General features: G+C 52.1%; 11 protein-coding genes across 11 annotated transcripts; 6 read left to right on the plus strand and 5 right to left on the minus strand.

Annotated features, from left to right (window-relative positions):
- Positions 1–4,080: 4,080 nt before the first annotated feature.
- IUM83_17599 (Rio kinase) lies at positions 4,081–5,418 on the plus strand (the record flags this gene model as incomplete). The annotated part of the gene is made up of 1 exon (XM_067942561.1): positions 4,081–5,418. One exon carries the CDS (start codon positions 4,081–4,083, stop codon positions 5,416–5,418), a length of 1,338 nt encoding a protein of 445 aa, XP_067787362.1.
- Positions 5,419–5,516: 98 nt separating this feature from the next.
- IUM83_17600 (uncharacterized protein) lies at positions 5,517–6,860 on the minus strand (the record flags this gene model as incomplete). The annotated part of the gene is made up of 1 exon (XM_067942562.1): positions 5,517–6,860. One exon carries the CDS (start codon positions 6,858–6,860, stop codon positions 5,517–5,519), a length of 1,344 nt encoding a protein of 447 aa, XP_067787348.1.
- Positions 6,861–6,988: 128 nt separating this feature from the next.
- On the plus strand, positions 6,989–8,245 carry IUM83_17601 (uncharacterized protein; the record flags this gene model as incomplete). Its single annotated transcript, XM_067942563.1, has 1 exon — positions 6,989–8,245. The coding sequence occupies one exon, from the start codon at positions 6,989–6,991 to the stop codon at positions 8,243–8,245; it is 1,257 nt and encodes a 418-aa protein (XP_067787311.1).
- Positions 8,246–8,339: 94 nt separating this feature from the next.
- IUM83_17602 (uncharacterized protein) lies at positions 8,340–9,605 on the minus strand (the record flags this gene model as incomplete). The annotated part of the gene is made up of 1 exon (XM_067942564.1): positions 8,340–9,605. One exon carries the CDS (start codon positions 9,603–9,605, stop codon positions 8,340–8,342), a length of 1,266 nt encoding a protein of 421 aa, XP_067787349.1.
- A 147-nt stretch (positions 9,606–9,752) lies between these two features.
- Positions 9,753–11,087, minus strand: IUM83_17603 (uncharacterized protein; the record flags this gene model as incomplete). The annotated part of the gene is made up of 1 exon (XM_067942565.1): positions 9,753–11,087. One exon carries the CDS (start codon positions 11,085–11,087, stop codon positions 9,753–9,755), a length of 1,335 nt encoding a protein of 444 aa, XP_067787330.1.
- Positions 11,088–12,073: 986 nt separating this feature from the next.
- IUM83_17604 (uncharacterized protein) lies at positions 12,074–13,396 on the plus strand (the record flags this gene model as incomplete). Its single annotated transcript, XM_067942566.1, has 1 exon — positions 12,074–13,396. One exon carries the CDS (start codon positions 12,074–12,076, stop codon positions 13,394–13,396), a length of 1,323 nt encoding a protein of 440 aa, XP_067787394.1.
- Positions 13,397–16,895: 3,499 nt separating this feature from the next.
- IUM83_17605 (NPP1 protein) lies at positions 16,896–18,242 on the plus strand (the record flags this gene model as incomplete). Its single annotated transcript, XM_067942567.1, has 1 exon — positions 16,896–18,242. The coding sequence occupies one exon, from the start codon at positions 16,896–16,898 to the stop codon at positions 18,240–18,242; it is 1,347 nt and encodes a 448-aa protein (XP_067787331.1).
- A 1,988-nt stretch (positions 18,243–20,230) lies between these two features.
- Positions 20,231–21,457, minus strand: IUM83_17606 (NPP1 protein; the record flags this gene model as incomplete). The annotated part of the gene is made up of 1 exon (XM_067942568.1): positions 20,231–21,457. One exon carries the CDS (start codon positions 21,455–21,457, stop codon positions 20,231–20,233), a length of 1,227 nt encoding a protein of 408 aa, XP_067787395.1.
- Positions 21,458–22,951: 1,494 nt separating this feature from the next.
- IUM83_17607 (Eukaryotic peptide chain release factor GTP-binding subunit) lies at positions 22,952–23,509 on the plus strand (the record flags this gene model as incomplete). Its single annotated transcript, XM_067942569.1, has 1 exon — positions 22,952–23,509. One exon carries the CDS (start codon positions 22,952–22,954, stop codon positions 23,507–23,509), a length of 558 nt encoding a protein of 185 aa, XP_067787314.1.
- Positions 23,510–23,601: 92 nt separating this feature from the next.
- IUM83_17608 (CENPB protein Homeodomainlike) lies at positions 23,602–23,925 on the plus strand (the record flags this gene model as incomplete). Its single annotated transcript, XM_067942570.1, has 1 exon — positions 23,602–23,925. One exon carries the CDS (start codon positions 23,602–23,604, stop codon positions 23,923–23,925), a length of 324 nt encoding a protein of 107 aa, XP_067787346.1.
- Positions 23,926–25,169: 1,244 nt separating this feature from the next.
- On the minus strand, positions 25,170–25,805 carry IUM83_17609 (reverse transcriptase; the record flags this gene model as incomplete). Its single annotated transcript, XM_067942571.1, has 1 exon — positions 25,170–25,805. One exon carries the CDS (start codon positions 25,803–25,805, stop codon positions 25,170–25,172), a length of 636 nt encoding a protein of 211 aa, XP_067787347.1.
- Positions 25,806–26,041: the final 236 nt, after the last annotated feature.

Consider the following 26,041-nt stretch of genomic DNA (forward strand, 5'->3'; position numbering starts at 1 on the left):
TATATCGCGCGCTGCAGGTGCAGCGCGCGGAGAACTGAGAGCCCCAGCGGAAGCGAGTGGGGTATCGCTCTCAGTACGCGAACGCTTCGAACTCGAAGCGTCCGATTCGTCCCCTTCACGCGGGCGAACGTTCTTGGCGTGAGGGTCGAGCGATTCGCTCGACACTGAGTCTTTACGCTTTGAGGGCGAGTCCTCCTCGCCCTCCATATCCTCATCGTCGTCGTCGAAGTCGACGACGTCGCCGTACTTCGCCTTCTGGCGTTCGAAGTAGTCGTCGATGGAGAGATGACTCCCCACCGACTTTGAAGTCTTCTTCTCTTGAGGCGCGCTCCTCGTTCAATGAGCGCGGATTTTTTCTCCAAACGCGGAGAATTGACGAACGGTCAATTCCGAAGATTGACGTGCGGAGACCCCGCGCGTCTAACCTTAAGGGGGGATGGTGTAACGGGGCTACACGCACAAGTGGCTACAAGCCACTTGTGATGTTAACAGATAAGATATCTGTTAAAAGCTTTAGATACTTCCTCACCTTGGTGTAAGCCACACCAATGGATACATTGAAGTGGGCCACCACAATAAGTGGTCCACACCTACCCAAAGATCCTATTGGTAGAAAGCAGCATCTTTCTACCAAATTAGAGACATGCATATTGGCGGGCCAGCCGCTGTCAACCCCTTTCATAAATGATAAACAGTTTTAGCAGATTTAGGAGGAAGATCAATTTACAAACAATACAGTTCTCATTTTACCTGATCTAAGTCATTTGGGGTCTTTATTTGATTTACATTATACTTGTGTACTCAAGTACAATTAATTCAAATTATTACTAAGTTCTTACGCTTCCTCATACACGTAGCGCAATGTGTAAGCAAAAGTAGTGAGTCAAGTTAGACCCACTACAGATCGGGTATGCACACGTTGACAAGGCCAAGCGCACGAAGCTGGAAGCAAAGAGCTTCAAGTGCATGTTCCTGGGGTACGCCGAAGACTCGAAGGGTTACCGAGTATACGGCTTGGAGTCAAACAAGGTGAAGGTGACCAGATCGGTGAAACTCGACGAACCAGAAGTAAATGGCATCTACGACACGGCGTCCACCTAAGACTCGGTGACCATCCAAGTGATGAGGATGGAGAGGATGCTGCATTACCGGAACCTGCGCAGCAACCTACGACTGATAACCCATTGGAGTCAGTGGAAGAAACCGCCGAAGACTCGGAGATGCGAGAGGCGGAGTTGAACGAGTCATCGGTACAGGATCTGACGAACTTCCAAAGGGTGGAGAACACAGCGATGACTGAGGAAATGGTGTTCCACCCAGAACCGGAACGTATCCGGCGTGTACGTGAATCTGCGATTCTTGGAGATGGATTAGCAGGCGCCGAAGACTCGAGGATGCACAGCAGCGAAGACTCGGACAACGATGATCACTTCTGGCCTCCATCGCCTAAGCGACCGAGGTATGACGAGGACAACCTACTTGCAGAAGCTGTGTTGGCGTACGCTGCAAATGTCGGTGAGGCGGACGACGCGCCAAGCAGGTATCAACAGGCGATGCGTAGCAACGAGTCTTCGGAGTGGATCAAGGCGATGGACGCGGAGTTAAAAGTACACGCTGACAATGGGTCCTGGACGATGGTGCAAAGGACAGCAAATGCTCGGCCGATCGGATGTCGGTGGGTGTTCGCGAAGAAGTGCAACAAGCACGGCCAAGTAATCAGGTACAAGGCTCGCCTGGTGGCGAAAGGGTTCAAGCAGAAGTTTGGCGTAGACTTCTTCGAGACATACTCGCCAGTGGCCAACATGAACTCAATCCGAGTTGTGTTGTCAGTGGTGGTGGCGAAGGCGTACGTGACCGAGCAGTTGGATGCGGACACTGCGTTCTTCAACAGCGGACTCACGGCGCGCGTGTACATGGAGGTACCCTACGGCGTCGCGAACGCGAGGAACATGATGTGCAGACTCGAGAAGGCGATCTATGGTCTGAAGCAAGCAGCGTATGCTTGGCACAACTCTATCCACCGAGTCTTCGTGAACATCGGATTTTGGAGTTGCGGTGCCGACCAGTGCGTCTACGTCAAGGGCAAGGATGACAAGTACGTGTACATCTGCCTGTACGTGGACGACATGATCATTGCGGCCAAGACGACTGTCGAGATCCAGGAGGTCAAGGTGGCGCTCAAGAACTCGTTCAAGATGAAGGAGTTGGGCGAGGCCAAGTTCATCCTTGGTATGGAGATCAACCACGACGATATGGCCAAGACGCTCATGATAAAGCAGACGCGTTACATTGACGACGTGGTGAAGAGGTTCAACCAGCAGGACGCCAAGGTGGTGGTGAACCCGTGCGAGTCGGGCCTGAAGCTGACGAAGACTCAGTCACCGACGACTCACGCCGAACGTGAGACAATGCAGGTAAAGCCATACCGAGCACTCATTGGATGTCTGTTGTACATCACAACGTGCACTCGCCCGGATGTGGCATACATCGTCACACAGTTGTCGAGATTCTTGGAGAATCCTGGGCAACAGCATTGGAAGGCTGCGGTCCGAGTGCTCCGGTACCTGAAGAGCACCCGAGACGTCGGCATCGTCTACAACGGCAACGAGGAGAAGATCGTGGTCGAGGCGTACACGGACGCGGACTGGGGCAGCAATCTGGACGACCGCCGCTCGGTTTCCGGAACGATGGTGATGATCAGCGGGGCGCCGGTGGTCTTCAAGTCGAAGTACCAGCGCACAGTGGCGCTAAGCTCGGCGGAGGCCGAGTACATGGCACTCGGACTGTGCACCCAGGTGGTGCCGTGGGCCCGATCCATGCTGAAGGACCTGGGCCACGAGCAAGTGGGAGCTACGCGAGTGTGGAAGGATAACCTAGGTGACATCGCGTTGGCAAGTAACGCAGGCTACAACGCTCGGACCAAACATGTCGACATCAAACATCACTTCATCCGTGAGAATGTGGCGCGGGGAGTCATCGCGGTCGACTACGTGCCGACGAAGGATCAGCTCGCCGACATGTTAACGAAGGCTGTGGGAACCAAGCGCCTGCAGTACCTGCTCGAGGCGTGTCGAGTCATCGCCAAGGCTGCTCAACACTAGCGGCGAGTGGGAGTGTTGGTATTGTGCGCCGCGAGTGTAGACAAGACTGATGGTATTGCGTACCGCCAGTGTAGACAGGACGGACCCAGCGAAGACTCATCCGGAGATGACTCCGCGGTGAACGAGTTGACAGTGGGCACGGCGCGTGCCTAGCCGTGATGTGGTTGGATAGATCGAAGACTGGCACTGAGTCCTCGGTAGGGTAAACAACATGATGAGAGGCATCAAGGAGCACAAGGGGAACAACAGGAAGAGGAGGACAGTAACGTAGACTTAGGCTTAACGATAAATCTCACTTCGGCATTTGCCCTCTTCTACACAAGCAACCAAAACAACAATCTTGGGGCAGATGTGACGAGCGCGCGAACACTGACGTGTACGTAGTACTCTGTGTCAACGCCACTCATCTCCACCGTACCGTAGTGAACAGTAGGCTATCGTTGGGTATTCTCCGGTAGGCAAAATGTGAGGATGGTGAACCTCCGAAGACTAAAAAAAACTCGACATGGCTTTCATTATCACCAAGCTCGGGCTGTGAGGGTAGTGGTAGTGAAAGCGCAATTTCGAAACCTCTCTATTTCCCCAATTTGTTATCATGTCTGGCTCCGACCTGAATAGTTTTGTGTCATCGGAGACTCCGACCGAGTTCTAATTGATGAATGGGGGGGGGGGGTAATACATGTAACGGTTGCGAAAGGAGTTGGTTTAAATATCGTTTTATTCTTGTGAGCTTGGAAATACTTCGCTCTTTTTTTTTTGCAAACGTAGTACAGTAGGCAGACCCCCCGTGTCGGAATGCGTATTTTGTAACCTTATCTGCGACACAAACTATCCAGCGACACAAAAACGTGACTACCTATTATATATATAATAAACACACAACTGGATTTCATGACGTGTACACATTGTGTACGCGCGTACACGTGCCAGTGGTACAGTGCTATGCCACACAACTGATCACTCTCTCTTTCGCTCAGTCATGATGGACGACCAGCTCCTGCGCGACGTGAGCGGCTTCTTGTCGGCGCAAGACTCTAGTGCAGCCCCGGACCACGGCATCAAGCTCGAAGACCTGGACAGTCAGCAGCTTCTGGCCGACACGGACGCGCTGCTGCGGTCGCTTCACACCGCCTCACCAGTCCGGACCAATAGCCCAAACGCACAAATTTTGATCAGCGACACCAAATTAAAGTCCAAACAAGAGCTCGCCAAGGAGAAAGCCGGACAGCGTCGAGATGCCTACCGCAAGCGTCAGAAGGAGGAACGGGCCATATTGCAGGTACAAGACGCCGAATTGAGTCGACAATTGGCCAAACTGCAGCAATTCAAACGTCAAGAGGCAACACAAAGTGCACCTGGGGACACTTTGGCTCTCGGGGCCTGGAAAGCCATCGCTACCAGGCAGTACGAGAGCAGAAAGGAATCTGAAGCTCTTCAGAAGAGACTCCGAGCTGCAATAAATAGCCGCGCGGTGATGATCCAAGATTTGGAGACACTGTTGAGGAAACGGATGCGCGAAGTCGAAACATTGAATTGCATCGAGGGAGTTCCCGAGCTTTTCGAGAAGAAAGCGAGGCTCGGGACGAAGGATGCCACGCTCTACAATACCTATTTTGAAAATCTGGACGCTCTTTATGAGAGGATCGACGAGGTTTTCCAAGACGTTGGGGTGACGCCGACTCCTGGAGGCATTTTGAGCGGGGAACCAACGAGGAAAATGGACGGGGATACTGAGTACTTCGAGACGATTGGGGTGGGCAGAGTGCCCTTTAGCTTTCAACGGACGTGTGACGCAGTGTGGGAGCTGACGTCGGTGCCACATCGACAGGAAGGACGGAAGGTGTATGATGGGTTACCCGACCCGGAAAACTCGTTGGCACTGCAGTTTTGTTCCCCTCATCGAAGAGAGAACGGGGAAGTGTGCAATCTGCGCTGGTATCATGTGGTGCGACGCTATGTCGAGAAGTCACGGATGGTGGTGGTGTGGCGAGCGCTTTGCGAGGCGGACGGGGAGTTTCCAGGATTGAACTCGGACGAAACAGGATGGGCCGTTGTCCATGCACCAACTAACGACGCCACTTTTGCTGCGACGACACTTGTGCAAGCTTGCATTCGCTTGGTGCCGATGCACTTTCAGGATGGAATCCCCGACATGGAGGGGAAACTTGGTCAATTCATGGAACTCCTAGTCAAAACTGGCGTTGAAGATAACCAAGAAATCGAACGCATGATGGAACGACTCTTGCTAGACGACGCGCTCGCAACGGACGGATTGGACATCGACGAGAACGGCGATTTATCTTCGTTGTCACTCTAACGTACAGAGCTTTTCATGGCGTTTTGAATAGTTTGCAACACAGCATGAAAAAGAGAAAAAAAATAAACTGGATCAAATGTCTATGTTGCGACCATGTCCTAGCTAACCGAGTCATCTAGTAGAAGTGTTTCCATCATGCGAGAGATTTCAGCCCCATCGTCTTCTCCCGATGACACGACAAACTTAGCGAATTGATCAGCATGCACCTTATCGTAGCGCTGAGTGGGGAGCTTCATAGGAATGAACCTCGCAAAAGTCTCGATGACAGTCGGCATTGTTGTATCTCCGCCGGTTTCCGCTGTATTCTGGCGAACGATACACCACCCATACTCGTCGGAGTGCATGCCTGAAAACTCGTCCTGGCCTTCCGTCATAGCTCGCCACACGATGACCATCCTCTCCACTTCGATGTATCTTCGGTTCACTAGGTGAATCAGCATGTCCACAGGCTCACCAGAGTCTTTAAGGCATGGAAGGCGCAACTTCACAGCTATCGTGTTGTCGGGATCAGTGACGCCGCGATATTGTTGCCGGCCTGGTCGTTCATGGACCTGGGTCATCGCCTGCCACATCGCTGTACAGGTTTGCTCGAAGCCATGCGGCACCAACTCCACGTCCAGAGTTTCGAGATATTCCGCTTTCCCGTCATGTTTCCACACCGGTCCAACCTTGTACGGCACCTGAGGGTCTTTCTGAAGCCCGCAGTCTCGAAAAGCCTCGTCAGTTTGTGCGTAGACTTCGTCGATGTCCTGCAAGTAGTCCTCAAACAAGACAATGTCGTCCGCCTCAAGCTGTCCACCTCTTGCGTCCTCTGTCAAGTTAACGTCCACACGAACCGGCGGGGAGCGCAGCCCGCAAAGCTGTTGTCGAACCATCTCGCCGACTTCCAGAATCACCTTCTGGCGAGTAGCGACGGCGCCTTTGAGCGTTTGCTGCTGATGCTCCGCCACTGATCGCCCTTCCATTTGCCTTGCAGCGACGCCCTTCCACAGCGGGTGCGAGATTCTGTCTTCCTGCCGGGACTTGGCCTTCTTCCTGGCGTGCTGCAACTGGTCCAACTCCTCCGACAGCGCCTTCTCCTGCTCCAGCAGCGTCTCCCTCTCGCTTTTCAACTTGTTGCGGTACTTGAGTCGCCTCTTGGCTGCCAGTTTGTTCTTGTGCTCTAGCCGCTGCTTTTCCAATGCTAAGCGCTCCTCGTCGTAAAAACCACTGGTGGTGACTTGGCGCTCTCGATCTCGTGGCTCTTCCGTTATTGCATTGGCGTTGGCGAGCAGGGCCTCGGTCTCCGCTAAAAGCTTGTCGCTGTCCAACAACAAGTCCGTCTCTTCGGTGGCAGACCTCTCCTGAGCTTGCAACTCGACCGGGGGCTGCAGAGTATTGAGGAACCCCGTCAAGTCCGCCAAGAAGGACTCGTCATCCGCGTGCTCGTCCAGCGTGACCATCGAGGACTTCGCCACAGTCTCCGATAACAAGTGGGATTGGTGATGCGGTACAGAGGTGACAACTGTAGGTTCAAAAAGACTGGACGAGCCTAAAGCCAGGGATTTGTCCTTCACACTGCACCGCGGCGATGAACGACGACGAGAACTTCTTGGCGGGGCTCCTGGACGGCTATGAGGCCCTCGAGCCGCCGATTGAGCAGCAACATGAAGAAATTACGCCAGATCTGATACTCCAGCACGGCGACCAGCTTCTAGCGGAGACCGAGGCCCTGCTCGCTTCGATCGAAGAACCCGTTGCCAGTTCTGAGGCTGGGGCTGTGCAACACCAGAAGGCTAAGGCGGCAAAGAGAAGATTGAAATATGTCAACAAGATTAAAAGTGAGAGGAAGACGCTGGAAGAAGACGAGAAGAGGTTGTCGGAGCAGTTGAGCCACTTGCAACATGCAAGGAAGAGAGCCAAGTCACTTTGGGACAAAAGCTCGGCTGTACCAGTGTGGAAGGCTATTGCTACACGGCAGATGGAGGGTCGGCTCGTGGCTGAAGAGCAGCAGAAAAGGCTGAAGCACGCCGTGAAAAACCGAGCAAAGGTGATCGAGGAGATCGGAGAAATGGTGCGGAAAAGGTCGTTCGGATCGAAGAAGGCGGGGCAAGATAATCTGGCGATTCAGCAGAGCAATGAGCTAAACCCCGACGACACGGCGCTGTTTGAAGAGTTTATACATGATTTGGACGTGGTTTATGCTCGAACGGATGAAGTATTCCGAGCCTGTGGAATTGAAGAAATGCCGCACATGTCGTACAGATTGGGGCCTGAGCGGAAATGGGATGGAGACATGGAGTATATCGACAACTTGGACGTGCTGTTTGTCCCCTTCAGCTTTGAAGAGATGTGCAGGACGATGTGGCAGTCGATGGTCCGCGTTTACCGACAGAAGGAAAGGTATCATTATGGCCACGTCGCTGATGCCGATAATACAGTTGCAGTCAAGCTGCGACTTCGGCCAATGCGGGAATCTGGTGGACCTGTGGACATGCTTGTTCATTTCGTGATTCGCCGCTACGTCGAAGCTGACCGAATGGTGGTGGTCTGGCGGGCGCTGTCTCAAGGAGAAGAAGAGTTCTTTGGGATGCATTCTGACGAAACGGGATGGTGTGTGGTGCGCCCAAATGACGCCGAGGTAGAAAACACGTCGCTGATGCGGACCGTCATGCAGACTTTTGTCCGCTTCGTGCCCATTAGGGTCTCGCCGGATAACACATTCGATGCAATGGATGGATTTCAGTTCACCAAGTTGGTCGTAACGTCGGTCGAGGAGGATGCGGACGAGGTTGCGCGCATGATGGACTCTCTGCTGCTGGACGATTCACGGTCACACAACACTTAACTAACGCCTTCTTGAACACGAAGCATAAATTTCTACTGGAACGTTTCTACTGCTCTACTCATAAAGTTTACTCGTTGCACGTTGCAGTTTTCCTTCAATTGGCCTCAGTCAGCAGTATTTTCTCGAGCATCTTCATCATCTCGTTCACCTCTTCCTCGCCTGTTTTAACAACCACCTCGGCAAATCGGTCGGTGTCCTCCTTGTTGCAACCTACGCTCACGGGCACAAAGCGCACGTAGCTTTCCATAATCGTCGACGGATAATCCCCGTTGTGTGGGCGCAACACGAGCCAACCCCTTTCGTCCGAGTGGTACCCGTACAGAGCTTCCAGCCCTTCGTTGAGCGCGCGCCACACAAACACCAACCGACCTGGCTCTTGATATCTCCGCACAGCGACATGTATCATCAGCCTGGATCTCTCGCCTGGGGAAAGCTGGCACTGGACTTGGTACTTCGCAGTAACAGTGTTTTTTTGCACCTCACAAACGTCACCGTATCGGACCGCCGAGGGATCCGTCATCATGAGCAACGATGTAGCTCGACATGTTTCCTCAAAGCCAAACGGAATTACCGTCGCATCTGCACTGTCGAACACCTCGACGCCATGCTTGAAAGTCTTCGCTGGCTTGTACACCAGCGGTGACGACATTTTGAACTCCATCTCCGCCGTGATCTGGTCCGTTCGAGCGTACATATCGTCCAGTTCCCCGATGAAAGTCTGGAGCAAACCCGATTCGTTCTTTTGGCCGTCGTCATCGCATTGATTCTGCCACAACTTGCTCTTCTCGTCTTCTGCACTGGGCCTTTGCGATAATAAGGCGTTCATCTGGTGAATAAGTCTAGCTCTGCCGATCACGGCTGCCCTTAGCTGCCTCTGCTGAGCTTCAGCCTCGACCCTCCTCTCCTTTTGCCTTGTGGCGATAGCTCTCCACATATTGAGTGTCATTTTGTCCACCTGTTGTTTTTTTGCTGTAGCTCGAGCTTGGTGCAACTTGGTTAGTTCCAGCGAAAGTTGAGCTTCTTCATGACGCAGCGAGTCCCGCTCGTTCTTAATTTTCTGCCGGTATCGCGTGCGTCTCACAGATGCCTGGGCATTCCGTATCTCGCGCCGCCGTTCGGCGGAAATAGGTTCTCCTCTCGAGGCCGGCTTGACCCCTAATAAGGAGTTTTCGTCCCTCTCTAATGACGAGAGCAGCGTCTCGGTCTCAGCTAAGAGCTGGTGGCTGGACACCAAGAGACTGTCGGGGTCGGCCTTGGGCGACTGGTCTTGCTGTGGTGTACTTGCATTGGACGCTTCGCTGTCGATCAGGAAGCCAACCACTTCGGCGAACAAGGCGTCCACTTGGTCATGGTCCGGCATTACGTTCCCGAGATAATGAAAAATGAAAGGCTAAAATAGGTAAATCATATGTGCGTTGCTGGACTGGATTTTTATCATTCCCTGCCCAAAATACGGGTTAAATACCATGATGTCCTGGTACGATGTATCCAGAACCGCTTCCTGCGCCTAGGCTGCCCCAAGCAGCATTTTCTGCGCCACTTTCTCCATTTCGATGGAGCTCTCGTGGCCGGATCTAGCTATCGTTGCCACAAACTGGTCCTTCAGCTGCTTCGTGGTGTCACTGTTGAATCCGACAGGTATCAAGCGGCAGTAGCTCTCCAGCAAAGTTGACGAACGTGCAGCCTTCGCCTCATGTGCGCACTGAAGCTCTTCTGGCAAAGGTCGGACAACGAGCCATCCCGATTCGTCTGTATGCAGTCCTTCGAACTTGCCTTGGCCTTCCGTGACAGCGCGCCACACGAACACGACGCGACCTTCGCCTCGAAATCTCCTCGCAGCGCAGTGCATCACCCAATTGCCGCTCTCCGGGATGTCGTTCAACCGAAATGTTATCGTGTCGGAAACGGTTGCGTCTTGAAAAGTCTGCTCGGGGCCGGTCATCAGCACCAACGACCACGCACGACTTGTGCGATCAAAGTCGAAAGGAACTACCATTTTGTCTGCGCTGTCGAAGTACTCGACGCCGCCATTCCACTTCCGCGTCATATCGTAGGCCACCGGAATCGACGACTTCATGTGTAATCCGTCGAACACCTCGCTGGTTTGCAAGTAGAGTGAACTGATGTCGCTGAGCAATATCTTGAACAGTGGTGCGGTGGGATCCTTGCAAGAGGCCAAATCGTTGCTGTGCGCGAGTCGTCTCGTCGCCTCCATGTCGGCAGCGAGACATTGTTGTACGACGAGATTCATCTTGTGGATGAGCAGGAGGCGATCGGCGACGGTACGTCGCAGCCAATGCTGCTGCTGCTCGGCTACTTGTCGTTTCTCGAGCTGCCGCGCAGCGACGGCCTTCCACGCACTCAAAGTGCCTCCCCTGGAAGCGTCTCTTGCTTGGCTTTCACGTCGTTCCTCCTTCAGCCGGTTCAACTGGACCGCAAGTAGCTGCTCTTGCTGCACCAGCAACTCTTTCTCCTGCCGAACCTTCTGACGATAGCGTTCGCGCCGCACTGCCGCCTTGGCGTTCTGGAGCTCGCGTTTTGCGCTTGCCAAGTGCTTGCCGATCTGGAATACTTCCTGGACACTGTGGTCGTCGCTCTCCCCTCCGCTGCTGGTCGTTGGGGAGGGATCCTTCGGACTTTCCGCCGGCGTGTCGAGGGCGGAAAGCAGGGCGTCGGTCTCCTTTATCAGCTGCAGATGACTCGCCGGTAGTTGTTCTGCGGCGGCATTTGCTGTCGTCGCCAGATGTGGCTGAGTGTCTGGCGTGCGGAAGAGGCTCTTGTCGTCTAGGAAGCTAGACATGTCCGCCAAAAAGTCGGTCACGTGATCAGCGGCGTTCGCCATTTTGGTGCAGGGGAGAATTATCGCGAGTGAGTGACTGATACCCACTCTACGTCTTCGTGGACACTGACGACACGATGCGAAAATCCCCATACTGTATTTTTGCAGGGAACGGTGGGTTTTTCAAAACTGTCGGGTGGGTCGGGGTTTTGGAAACATACAACCTAACCCTTGATATCTGTCATGCAATGATATTGGTTAACTATGCTCCAATTTTATCGAAATAATACTGAAGTTTTGAGAAGATAAGCGGATCCTGTCGCTACAAATGAATGTTGCTTAGACGCGTACAACTAACTCAGAATACTGTCATTTTATATGTATTTGAACGGTCGAGATGCCGGTGTCGCGTTGCTGCTTGATTGCTTAAAGGCGAAAAACCGAGTGGGTACTTCGGGCTTGGTTGCTCTCTCCCGACCCTGTGTTCTGAGCGAGCAGTTATCTATGCGGTGGTTTCCAAACTGCTGCGCACGCTCACTACGCAAACAGCCAATCTTGGCCGCGTCACGATTTCACCGCTCTACGTATTCGTGGGCAGTGACGGCACGCTGCTTTGCGGTAACCAGTGGCAATAAAAAGAGTCCGAAATCGAAACATATAATGACAAGTATAATACATGCACCTAGTACACTGTAGTATGTTGGTATTTGCTTGCGTCGGGGTTGCCCGGGATCCAAGCACAATGGACAGAAACTGAGGACAAAGGTGGGGTAGTAAAGCAGAAGCTGGGTCAATTTCGTTGATCATGCTGATCCACCACAAGTGCATGGACCAAGTTGGATAGCTGCATGCTGTATATCGACAGCATCGAGCAAATTGCTCGAAGCAATCTCGCAGACTGTACGGATACGCGCTTCGTATTTACCAACTGCCAGCATAAGACCATCAACCTGTTCAAAGTAGGTCTCCAATTCCAAGCTTCACCCAAGAACGTAACCCAACGTAACCTTTCCCCTACGGGGTACGCTCACTAGGAACTCAAACAGGCCATGAGGGAGGACTTGGCGCCAGAAGCCGCTGCCGTGGCGGCTTTCCTGTCGGACATCTCCGGATTCCTGGACGACGAAGAGGACCCATCGTCAAACGTCCATCACCGCACTCAATTAACGACACGCGTCCACAATGAAACGCACGCAGATAACGTCACCGCCCGTACTGTACGTCCAGAACAAGAACAAGAAAATAAGAAAGCACCCAAGCGTCCACTTCCGGAAGACGAGACCGAGCGGAAGCGCGTCCTGCGCAACATCCAGACGGGCAAGCGTCGAGACGCATACCGCAAGCGCCTGAAGGAGGAATGGCGGACGCTGCGCAGCGAAGAAGTGGAGCTGGCCGCCAGGCTGGAGGAGATGCAGCAGCACCGGCGGGATGACAGCGCCGGTATGGCCCGCTCGGCGTGGCGCGCAATTGCCATGCGGCAGGTCGAAGGCAGACGAGCAGCTGAACTTCAGCAGGAAAGACTGAAGGCTGCTGTGAAGAGACGACGCGAGCTGATTCAGGACGTGGAGGACACGCTGCGGAAGAGGCTGCGCGAAGTGGAGACTTGCACGACCAAGACCGAAAGGAGAGAAGGAGCAGCTACTGATGAAAAGCTGTTTGAAGCGTATTTGGGAGAGCTGGACGCGATCTACGCCCAGACGGACGAGGTGTTCCAGTCGTGTGAGGCAGAGCCCACGACTGGGCCGTTTTTGAATACCAAGCCTCTGAAGAAAAGAGATGGCGACACTGAGTGTTTCGAGAATGTTGGCGTGCTTCGAGTACCGTTTGAGTACAAGCGAACGTGTTTGGCGCTGTGGGCGGTCACGCGACAGCCGTACCGACAGCTCGATAGAGAAGAGTATACCGGCATGCTGGACGTTGAAAACACGATCGCCGTGCGGTTTCGAGTCAAGTGCAAGCTCCAAACGGGAGGGCTGGTCTCACTTTCGACGCATTTTGTATCCCGACGATATGTTGAAGAAGGACGCACGGTGATCATTTGGCGAGAGTTGTGGGAGGGAGAGGGAGACTTTGATGGAATACACTCCGACGAGACGGGCTGGTGCACTATTCAGCCGCGCGAGGGAGCGGTTGGCGCGATTGCTTCGACAATCTACGGTACTGACAGGTTTTCTACGATCGTTCAAACGTGCGTGCGACTTGTTCCAGTGCATTTCCGTACGAATGTTTCAAGTGACTCCGACTTTGATCGGTTCACGGAGGTGCTGGTCACGTCCGGAAAAGAAGACAACTTGCAAGTAGAGCACATGATGGAGAGACTCCAGCTGCGCGATGCAATTGCTGAAGTAAGATTGGAAAGCAATTCAAGGTGAAGGTGGTAGTTTATGTACTACGGTAGCAATTATAAAAACGTTATTGCGTACTGGTCCTTCTATCGTTTAATGTAATTATGCGTAGTGAGCTATTGTTTGGCTTCCATCTTCAATATCGTATTATTCTTCGAAGTAAATAGCAATAAAAGCCCTCAAATTTACCGAGAGTACGAGCTCAATGACTTCAGCAATTTTTAGCGTGGTGGAGTCCAAGAAGAAAGTGGGGATAATGAAAAATCTAATGCTGACGGTCGTTGACAATTGCTGCATAGCGAAGCAAAGTTATATCATCGTCATAACCTGCATTGTGGTTCATAGATTGGCGATAAACCGACAAATATATTTAAACCATGAAAGCTAGTTTGTGGAATTAAGTCTTCAGCATGACTAGGTTTTTTTCTCACAAGTGCATTGTCTTCTCGTAACCCGGTTGTGCACGATGTCGTCTTGAGGCTCTACTTCGGTAACCTGACATTGAGCGGACGGCTATTCTGCAGTATCACCCGCTGGTGCAACACTGTGTGCGCCCTGGTTGTCTGGCTATCGAAACTGCTACGCATTGCTACTTTGAGTGTGACCCCGTCCAGGGGTTGTTGCAGAAGGTCTGGGAACCGTGGTCTCCCGCTCTTCGATGCTCCCTGGGGTGGAAGCTTCTGATCTTCCCGTCCGACCGCGATGTCCATGACGACTAGCGCAATCTTAGTGAGATTCTTCTCATTTTATGATCCACACAGCCATTGTGTTCCACGCGTTGTGGCGTCTCTGGAACGATATCTATTTCCACGGGACGCGTGCGATCAGCCCAAACATTCCCCGTTTGAGCTGCTCATTTCGGCAACACTACCAGCACCTCTATCGCCGATCAACCGAGTTCAATCTTGATAGTGACGAGATCAGGACAGTTTTGCGTTGGCTGGGGTTCTCTGAACCAGTTGATGACGGCGTTCAACTCGCAATTAGGCGTGTGTGGATAGATCAGCCTTAGGTTTGATTTAGTTTTCACTTAGCCAGCACTACGATAAGTCTACTTACTTCCCAGTTAATCACTCCATCCTTCTTCTTGTCTTCCCGTAACTCGCTCTAGGAGATAATTTCAGAGTACTAGAGACGCGAATAATTAGACAGTTTTGCCTGCTGTAAGCATATGTCGTCGCGTGGACATGATTCACACCGCTTACTAACCTATGCATGTAAGTGAATGCAAATGGGTAATTTATCATTACCGGCCACAAATTCATCAAACATTATCACGACCGGCCACAAATACATCAATACAATGGATTTTAATCCGTCTGTTTGCATGCTGCATACTTTTTAAAGTATGCAGCATGCAAACCGATGGTAGTGAGCAAAAGTAGTGATGCAAATGTTGATTAATGTGGTTAACTGTGTAGGTTTATCTGCGGCCCAACCTTACCGGAATTTGTATCTGTTGTTGAAAATCCAACGTTACCCGAAGACCTATTAAGGAGCATTCAGTACTAGGGTTTCCATCATCTTTACCAACTCCTTTCCTTCGTGCTCGGCTGTCTCCGCCAAAGCTCTCACAAATCGATCGATGTCATCACCTGCTGTCTTCATGCCCATGGTAACCGGTACAAAGCGCGAATAGCATTCTAAAAGTGTTGCACCAGATGAAGGCCGAACAACGATCCACGAAGTCTCATCGGACTGGATGCCGTCAAACTCGCCCTGTCCTTCAGTAATCCCTCGCCAGAGATACACTAGCCGATCTTTTTCTTTGTACTTTTTCCCTGCGCCGGAAATGACAAAGTCCACGCTTCTGCCTTGCCGCAGTCGATACTTTATGCGATACCTCGTGGTGTGTGTATCCTTCGACTGTTTTGCCCTCCCGGCCTCCAAACTTGTGTTGGGGTCGGACAGCAAGACCTCTGTTGCAACCTCTCCGGCTTCTTCAAAGGCGTACGGGAACTCTATTCTGTCGGCAATATCAAAGAACACTGCGTCTCCTCTCCGTTTGGGTTCCAACTCGAAACGTGTCGACTTGAACACTAAGCCCCGCATGATATCGTTGGTTTGGGCATAAAGTCCGTCCATGTCTCGCAAAAAAGTCTTGAACAATGCCTCCCCGTTGAGTTCCTCGCTGGTGTTCATCGACTCACAAACAACAACTTGCCGGTCACTTGGCAGTCTTTGTTGTAGCAGCATGTCCATCTGCTCGATCATCCTCGCCCGCCCTACCACCTCTGCTCTCAGCAGCTTCTGCCTTTGCTCGGCGTCCACGCGTCTCTCCAACTGTCTTATGGCGATGGCTCTCCACACCCCCAGCGTCGGAGTACGCACTTGTTTCAACTGTGCCTCTGTTTGATCTGCTAGCAGCTGAGTTAACTGTCTTGTTAACTCAAGCTTCTGTTGAGTCAGCGTCTCCTTCTCATCTTTTACCTTTTGACGATAACGTTGCCTCCTTTTGGCAGCTTGGGCGTTCCGAATTTCACGCCTTTTTTCAGCGGAAACTGGAGCCTTTTTTATCTTCAGAGTTTTTGGCTCGGCACTTTGGCTTTTGCAGGGTGGTTCTTGTTCGGGAGGTGCGCTGAAGCCTGACAGGAGCTCCTCGGTCTCCTCTACTAGCTGGTGACTGGCAAGGACAAGGTCGTCGTTGCTGGAGGTCGCCGCATTGTCGTTCTTTACTTCACTTGGCGCGCTGGACGCATCGCAGTCGCCCAGAAAGCCAGCCACTTCCGCCAGGAAAGCTTCGTCGACGAGGTCCGAGCGGTCCTCCATCCTCTCCCTCTGCTCCTGGCTGGATTTCGAAATGGAGTCACTAATCCATTCAGAATAGTGACATGTAGCTGACTATGGCGGGAATTGGATCGTGAGAAATTCATGCGCCCTGGGCTTTGACGCTTGCGCTTAACGTTGAATGAAGCTATAGGTCCAAATGATCGCATTATCGGTCTAAAATAATCTGCATCCCGAACTGGTCGGTTTTGCTACAATATTGTTCTTAAAACGTGAATTTGAGTGTAAGTACACTTGTACAACACCTCCAATATTGTGAGTCGGCACCCCTCAAGTCAGTCAGTTTGCCGGGACGACGCGACGTGATCTGTAGAGTTACTGTGAAACGACAAGAAAGCGCTGTTGTGGCCTCCTTGCTTTGCAAAGAGAACATTCCCGAAAGACCAAATAGCGAGGCGACGCACCTATTGATACCCACGAGCAGCACGGGCTGCAATCCCGCCGACCCGACGCAAATTTTCTTTACCAGGTTCTCATGGTCCATGACATGAGTCGTGGAGATACGTGTATACTCACGCTACGCTGCCTTGTCGGGTCATTCAAGGAGGAGGTCGTTGTCAAGAAGACAGGGTTCCTTCAGAGGGGAAGCTTAGTCATTGAAGGTCTTGTCAGCTTTATTGATAGTGAGATGGCCCACAGGTTGTACGCTCGGTACAGTCACGCGACAACCTCACGGTGAGAGAGACGCTTCCAAGCAGCATCTGGAGCAGTTTACTCCAAGAGAGGCAGAGATCTGACCATGGGACAGCCGACAGGCTCAAGTCCAGGTGATTTGCCGGTCGAGAAAGATGCGGTCACCTCCCCACCTTCGCGCCAGTGTGTGATCAGCTCAGTCCCAACCAACGTCTGGAGCGATAACATGGCGGACTTGCAGTCAAACGACCAGGTCTTGATAGACGACATCGTCGGGCTGCTCGACTTCGACGCCCCGCTCACGCCCAAGGTGCCGACCATCGGGTCGCTAGGAGATGCAAGCAACAAATCTTCGCCCTTCGTGCCACAAGTCGTGGACACCGTAAGCCCATCGAGCGCCAGCAGTGACGACAACGCCCAGGCCAACAAACGCAGCACCAAAAGGGAGAAGGAGAAGGTCCGACAACGGCGACATCGCCAGCGACTCAAAGATAGTCGCGACGAGCTTCAGTGCCAAGTAAACGAGCTCTCCCGACACTTGGAGGCCTTGGTGCAAGAGGCAGAGAGGAAGAGGCAGAAGATGGAGGCAACCAGCAACCAACGCACCAGCTCTGGCTGGATGGAGGCGGATTTCCAGCGAACTCAACGACTCAAGTCGGAAGCGCGACAGCTGCAGCTAGTCTCCGCTATGACGTATCAAGCGGAGTATATCAAAAGTCTCCGCCGAATGTACAGCAAGGCTAATGCGAGCAGAGCCGACAGGTTTCCTCTGGAGCCTTGTATTCCGACATTCCACTCGATGACAAGCGTACTGTACACCACGTATCTCCAGCAACTAGAAGGCTGCTACGCTCGAGTGGACATGGTAATGGACGCTTGTGGCGTGGTTTCGCTGCCTGAAACAACTCTAGCCACCATCCACAGACGCAATTCGGACGGTGTCGTGGCGTATTTCGAGCGGGTGAACAAGTCCATGCTGCCGTACTCATTTCAGCAGACGTGCGACGTACTGTGGAGAGCTGTGCAAGAAGAAGAAGAACCAGCTTTCGGAGGCATCGAAGTTGCTCCAGACAGCGACGTATTCATCAAGTCTCGAGTACTCCAGGCTGCGGGCATTGGTACGTTGGCACAGCGCTATGTTTCACGTCGCTATTTCGAGGAAACGCGTATGGTTCTAGTCTGGAAGATGTCCTCGGAGGGTGATGCCGGATTCCGCGGGCTGCACGCGGAAGAAACGGGTTGGCTCTGCGTCGAGCCTTCGCCTGGTGGTGTGGTCCTTTCGGCCTGCGTCCAGCAAGTGCCCATGCGGTTTTGCGATCCCAAGTGTCCGCAGCCCGCGATTACGCCGTTTTACAACTTGTTGAAGAAGTCATTAGAGGCGGATAAAGTGAAAATGGCGGCGAGCATTTGTAGAATGCTACTTGACGACGTTCTGGCTGGTATCGAATGCTAGCTACTTCATGTAGTTTCGATGTAGAATAAACAATAGAATTGAGCCTCCACTGCTAGGCTCCTCAGTTCCTCGCGTGCTCTTCTGTTGAAGGCAGTACATGTATATTCGGCACGTCGTTGCTCCTCTAGCCCGGCGGGGTTCGAGAATACTAGTATCTCCAGTCTCATCGTTAAAGATACTGGAGTCGATACGTGATACGTTCGGTGCGTTCGGTGTCTTGGTTGTGGGGAGGGGGATGATAAGTTCTTCAAAAGCCTCGCCACTTGGCAACAATATTTTCGTGTCTTTGGTATCAAACTCAAACTCCATTTTCTCAATTTTTTGTTGCACTTGCAATTTCTGCAGTGAGAACTGTGCTCATTAAGGTAGGTCAACGTCAATCAGAAAGAGATAGTAAAGTTTATCCTGAGCAAACAATGACCACGTGAAATGTGTAGAATGGAGCATTGAGACAGGAATACCGCAAATAGTCAGTGTTCTATTCCAAACCCAATACTTCAAATCGGAATTCAAGGATAAAACAGCGATGTCATTATTGTATTGATCCGCATTGTTATCTCCTTCAAGCACTTACGGCTGCTGCGTTGAGTACTGATTCGAGGAGTAGCAACATTCGAAGAGCTCAACCCCAGGATGGAAAAGACCGTCATCACCAGTACTGAGCCCATTAGGCACTGTCACCTGAATGCCGTGTAGTGCATCATAGTGGATAATGGGATCGTCAGCATGAAGCCCACGCTGGTCTCCAACGACGAAGTCCAGCAGACAGCAAACGTCAGGAATACGAAGTTCGTGGAGGGCATTAGGATGCCAATCGCCAGCATGGCGTTTCCTTCCGCTGTTGGCGGATATCCAGTCTCATACAATGAAGGGAATGGGCCATGTGCGGAGAACACCGTGCCGACCAGCCATGCAGGGATTGTAAAAATCCCGCTAAGCCCTATCATGATCATGAGCGTGGAGGTGTCGTTAATATCCGCGCTGGCAGTTAAAGCTACAGTCACATTGTAGCCTGCATTCAAAATCGCGGATGCCACCACCATCAGCCAAGCGACCATACTCAGGTTTCCAAAACCTTCACCTTCACTGCCACCTTGGAATACTATAAACCAACGAACGCCGTCAAAACTCCGAACATCTTGTTCTCAGACACTTTTCCATGAACTAGACAGACGGAAAAGTAGTACACAAAGAGTGGCGGCTGTTGAAGATGACAGAACCAGCAGTCACCGCTAAGTTCCGAAGTGCTGAGAACCAGAAGTAGTCTGCCATGAGATAGGAAACGCCAAGAAAAGCAGATAAGCGTGCGAGCAGGGGAAGTGGAGCGATTGAGTGGCGCTGAAGCACCCCAATGATATCGGATCCCGCGTGTTGATCTTCGGTGGAACCACAAAACGGTAGTACGTCAAAATCAGCGGTAACAGAACACCTGAACACAACCTGAAAAACAAAAGGTAAGATTGTTGAACCCTTTTTTGGCAATCTCATTGAAGTATTGGGTTTGGAATAGAATACTGACTATTTGCGGCATTCCTGTCTCAGTGCTCCATTCTACACATTTCACGTGGTCATTGTTTGCTCAGGATAAACTTTACTATCTCTTTCTGATTGACGTTGACCTACCTTAATGAGCACAGTTCTCACTGCAGAAATTGCAAGTGCAACAAAAAATTGAGAAAATGGAGTTTGAGTTTGATACCAAAGACACGAAAATATTGTTGCCAAGTGGCGAGGCTTTTGAAGAACTTATCATCCCCCTCCCCACAACCAAGACACCAAACGCACCGAACGTATCACGTATCGACTCCAGTATCTTTAACGATGAGACTGGAGATACTAGTATTCTCGAACCCCGCCGGGCTAGAGGAGCAACGACGTGCCGAATATACATGTACTGCCTTCAACAGAAGAGCACGCGAGGAACTGAGGAGCCTAGCAGTGGAGGCTCAATTCTATTGTTTATTCTACATCGAAACTACATGAAGTAGCTAGCATTCGATTACTGTCCGAACGTCGTCAAGTAGCATTCTCCCCATGCTCGTCGTCATTCCCATTTTATCCGCCTCTAACGATTCGTTCAACAAGTTGTAAAACGGCGCAATCGCGGGCTGCAGACACTTGGGATCGCAAAACCGCATGGGCACTTGCTGGACGCAGGCCGAAAGGACCACACCACCAGGCGAAGGCTCGACGCAGAGCCAACCCGTTTCTTCCGCGTGCAGCCCGCGGAATCCGGCATCACCCTCCGAGGACATCTTCCAGACTAGAACCATACGCGTTTCCTCGAAATAGCGACGTGAAACATAGCGCTGTGCCAACGTACCAATGCCCGCAGCCCGGAGTACTCGAGACTTGATGAATACGTCGCTGTCTGGAGCAACTTCGATGCCTCCGAAAGCTGGTTCTTCTTGTTCCTGCACAGCTCTCCACAATACGTCGCATGTCTGCTGAAATGAGCACGGCAGCATGGCCTTGTTCACGTGTTGGAAATAAGCCACATCACCGTCGGAATTGCGTCTGTGGATGGTGGACAGAGTTGTTTCAGGCAGCGAAACCACGCCACAAGCGTCCATTACCATGTCCACTCGAGCGTAGCAGCCTTCTAGTTGCTGGAGATACGTGGTGTACAGTACGCTTGTCATCGAGTGGAATGTCGGAATACAAGGCTCCAGAGGAAACCTGTCGGCTCTGCTCGCATTAGCCTTGCTGTACATTCGGCGGAGACTTTTGATATACTCCGCTTGATACGTCATAGCGGAGACTAGCTGCAGCTGTCGCGCTTCCGACTTGAGTCGTTGAGTTCGCTGGAAATCCGCCTCCATCCAGCCAGAGCTGGTGCGTTGGTTGCTGGTTGCCTCCATCTTCTGCCTCTTCCTCTCTGCCTCTTGCACCAAGGCCTCCAAGTGTCGGGAGAGCTCGTTTACTTGGCACTGAAGCTCGTCGCGACTATCTTTGAGTCGCTGGCGATGTCGCCGTTGTCGGACCTTCTCCTTCTCCCTTTTGGTGCTGCGTTTGTTGGCCTGGGCGTTGTCGTCACTGCTGGCGCTCGATGGGCTTACGGTGTCCACGACTTGTGGCACGAAGGGCGAAGATTTGTTGCTTGCATCTCCTAGCGACCCGATGGTCGGCACCTTGGGCGTGAGCGGGGCGTCGAAGTCGAGCAGCCCGACGATGTCGTCTATCAAGACCTGGTCGTTTGACTGCAAGTCCGCCATATTATCGCTCCAGACGTTGGTTGGGACTGAGCTGATCACACACTGGCGCGAAGGTGGGGAGGTGACCCCACCCCTTTCTCGACCTGACCACGCCGGCAAATCACCTGGACTTGTGCCTATCGGCTCAGATCTCGACGAATAAACCACGTGGTTTGGTTCGGTAAACAAACCAAACCAAAATTACCAATGAACCAGGTTCGAAACAGTTTCGTGGTTTGGTTCGAAGTGGTTTGAACCGAGTGAGACACTGCAAACCAAAGCAAACCACGAGAATGGGGTTGGGTCCTCAGGAATGGTTCACGAGCGTTGGTCTGGTAACGTTCAAACCAAAGTAACGGCTAGAATTGGTTCAAAGGTCATGAAATATAACTTCGAACCAATAGTTTGCAGTTTGGTTGGTTTGATTTGTTCAAGGCGTGCAGATCTCTGCCTCTCTTGGAGTAAACTACTCCAGATGCTGCTTGGAAGCGTCTCTCTCTCCGTGAGGGTGTCACGTGACTGTACCGAGCGTACAACCTGTGGGCCATCTCACTATCAATAAAGCTGACACGACCTTCAATGACGAAGCTTCCCCTCTGAAGGAACCCTGTCTTCTTGACAACGACCTCCTCCTTGAATGACCCGACAAGGCAGCGTAGCGTGAGTATACATGTATCTCCACGACTCATGTCATGGACCATGAGAACTTGATCAAGAGAATTTGCGTCGGGTCGGCGGGATTGCAGCCCGTGCTGCTCGTGGGTATCAATAGGTGCATCGCCTCGCTATTATCCCTTTCGTGAACAAAGTGTGCACTTTGCTCCCTTTGGTGGCTGTTTCAAAAGCTGCAAGAAAATCGGCCATCAAGGGGGGCATTTTGCCCCCCTTAACAAAAGTTCAACTAAGTTTCCACCCACTTTGCTAACTGCTAATCAGAACTGGTATCCGTGCCCCAACCCTTCGATATATTACGATATGTGACAATCACAACTGCAAAATATGCACTTCAGTGCGAAATTTATCGAGTTTACGTCAGCAAAACTCACTATAAGTACGATTGTTTTAGTGACGACACGTACGTGGCACTTGTGTTCCCTTAACACCATTCCCGATGTATCGGCTATACCCGTTGCCTATCCATCAATTTATATAGTGAAACCGAGACATTTGGCAGGATTTGCATCACATTCCTTTACCGTATGCTCTTAGTCCTAAGGGTCAGCGTCAAAGTGGCCAATCAGAAGCCGCGAATGTAAAGCAGATGGCTGAGTTACACACTACCCCAACCTTATCTATTTTAAGCCCAATGACTGCTAAACCTACGGACCATACAGTCTGCGCGGTCACTTCCGACACGGGGGTACGGCAATAACCCGTGCTGTATTTATACAGAAACAAAAATTAAATTATAGAGACCATTTTGCGCGAGAAAATGATAGGCCCCGAGGGCCTCTTCACCTAGTGCTTGCTGCTGCTGGCACTCACTTTGGAACAAGCCTCGCAAGCGAAGCAGCAATGGGCCGGTGGCTCAAAATTGGCCACAAGAGAGCCATTATACGGATGGCTGAGGCATACCCGGCCATGACGCAGTCTGAGCTGGCAGCCTGGGTGAGGAAGAAGTTCAAGCTGCACGCCAAGCCTGCTCGGAATATCTGTCTGTCTCGGGAGCTGGTAACCATGAAAGCTCGGGAGTTGCAAGCCCACCTTTGTGACGCGTGGGACCTGAACTTCTCCGACGGCTGGCTCACAGCGTTCATGCGGCGCCACAAGTTGCGCCATCGCGTACTACATGGTGAAGCTGCATCAGTAGACCCGGAGGTCGTTCGAAAAGGATTACAGGATATTCAACAGGTAACCGACTTGTATGCACCTCATGATATTTTTAACATGGATGAAACAGGTCTGGGCTACGCTATGGGTCCTACGCGCTCCATTTGCACCAAGAAAATGCGCGGAGTGAAGAAAAAGAAGACACGTATCACGCTGGCAATGACAGCAAACGCTGACGGCACGGATGCTCTGCCTATCCTGTACATATGCGTGCAGCAAACCGCCACATCCTACTGCTTCTAGACAACGCCTCCTCCCATGATGCGGGCGATCTCGCCCTGACTAATGTGACCCTGAAGCATCTCCCGCCCAACACAACTGCCTTTCTCCAGCCCATGGACGCGGGTATAATAGCGTTGTTCAAGGCTGCGTACAAGAAAAAGCAACTCCACTGGGTCTACAACAAGCTGCGCGACCCCGACGCCATCAAGCACGATCCGTACGCAATCGATCAGCTCCAAGCTATGCGGTGGAGCGAAGAGGTCTGGCGTGAAATAACGGGGAAGAAGACGATCAAGAACTGCTTCCGCCACACTGGCATTTGCTACTTGGGCCCCAAGGATACCCCAGTTGACACTGATGGGTGCAGCTACGAAGACGACGTAAAGGTAGGCGATGTAATTCTTCGACTCTCAACCTTGCAGGTATACATTCCTTAAATCAAATTTCCTGCAACATTTCATTTCGCTCTGGAAGATTATCCGTGTACCCATGTGTCGGAAGTGGGCGCGGTGTCTGTACCGCGTTTCTTCGGAGTGTGCACAAGAAGCAGGAGCATGGGGCACCCTCGGATCAACGGGCAAGGCAAGAAGCTCAAGTCATATCTGCGATTATAAGTGGCGTATTCCCACAAGAAGGAGGTCCAAAGCTACAGAGAGTCCGGTCATAACCTAGACTAGACTATAAAGAAATTATATGGTAACCGGAGGGCAAGGAGCTCCGTGCTCGGAAGAAACAAATTAATACGTGGGTAAACAAGCTCCTACAATTCGCGCTGTTTGTAATGCTGGACGCGGCCACCATCATAACCTGCGCAACCTTGGCGAAGCCACGGTGTTGCCCCAAGCTGTAGAGGAAGATTTCGTTCTTTGGTTGCACAGGCTGCATAAGGATGGATCCCCAGCATCGAGGGTTATGTTGCAGCTGCAAGCTGCGGAGATCGCTGCTGAAAATGGATTGGAGGGCAATTTTGCGGCTTCACCTACATGGGTTACGTTACTCCTTCAGCGTCACAAATTTCAGCTTTAAGTGCGGAAGCGGCAAGGACAAACGACGCCTCAGGATGCTAAAGTGACGGCTAAAGAATTCCGCACCTACGATAACATTGACGCAGGTGGGAATACTAGGCCCAGCAGTGTCAGTCTGTGCAGATACTCAAGCGGCGACTCGTCGGATCGCTTCCTCGCGTGGTAGTACTGTCTCGCGAGGGACACACCAAGGCCACAGTACTCGACACTGAAGTCCTTGAGCAGCTCCTTCCAGTTGCTGCGCGTCGAGCGACCAAGTTGCTGGTACCAATTGCGAGCCGGCCCAGTATGTAGCCCACAGAAGACGATGCACTTCTTGCTGTCTGGAGCCTGATCACGGATGAACGCAGACTCGACTTTACTGAGCCAGACTCGAGAGCGATCTTCGTCGATATCTTTCCAGGAGAACGCTTTCAGCTCTGCGATCGTAGACATTCGGACTCGAAGGATCGCCGATGCACTGGGTGCTGATCCAGATGTTGCTTCAGCGGATACCACGATAGCACGTCAGGGTGCAACGATGCTCAAGTCTTCAGGGTCATACTCATTCGGCGAATCGTGCAGCGGTCCGACCGATTCCATCTCGACTTCATGAACACCAGAGATCCCAAGCTGGTTGGTCAACGGAGAAGTCAATGCAGCAGCTTGCTACTCCTTCAAGAACCACTCCATCGCAGAGTAAAAAATGACTGCATCCGTTCACGGCCGCGGAGATCTTCGAGACGAAGAGGCAGTTGCTGCGCTTTCACTTTCCGATCCTCGATCGTGGCAGTTCCAGACGGTCCAAGCGTCATCCGTCCGATACCGACCGAAGCATCCGATCCGAGGTCCGACACCACAGATCCTCGTTCTGATTCGTTCGCGGACACGAACAGCGACGGTTCTGTGTGAGAGCCCTCGGTGGCTCGCGGCATACCGAGATCTGGAATAGTCGGTTGTGGGGAAGCACCAACCAGTGGAGACAGCAGCTTGAACAGCAACGCGGACGCCGACTGGATCGTGACCCCACTCAGATCAAACAGCTCGCTTGCGTCGAATGCGCTGGTCGCGATGTTCGCGTTCTTCAGCAATCGCATCAATCGGCGAATCGCATCCATCTGGTTCGTGGCTGGGACTGGGGCCGCTACGGGACCCTGCAGATCTCCGATCAGCTGTGGCTTCAGTACTTTCATCGTGGGATCTTTTGCCAGGAATACGTTGAACTCTTTCTGGTAGAAGATCTTCTGCAGCTGATCTTCGGTCCACGCCTTGATTTCGCAGGTCTCCTCCGCGTTCGGTGCCTTCAGATTCATCTTCTTGGTGGCCTTTACCTTCGTGGCAGTCTTCTTCTTCTTCTTCGAGGGGACATGCGGGGCGGGGAGAGTGGTTGTGGGCGAAGGTCTTCGGTTTTCACCGATGAGTCTTCATTCAGCGGATCACGATACACATCGTGTTCCGCGGGGCCCACGGAGGGGCCTAAGGGAGGAGGGTGAGGCTTCTTTTCCAGGTCCATCGCTGAACCTTCATCCTCATCCCGTCAGAGTTCCTC

Source organism: Phytophthora cinnamomi (genome assembly GCF_018691715.1).
Source record: "Phytophthora cinnamomi strain GKB4 chromosome Unknown Contig61, whole genome shotgun sequence".
Taxonomy (NCBI): domain Eukaryota; phylum Oomycota; class Peronosporomycetes; order Peronosporales; family Peronosporaceae; genus Phytophthora; species Phytophthora cinnamomi.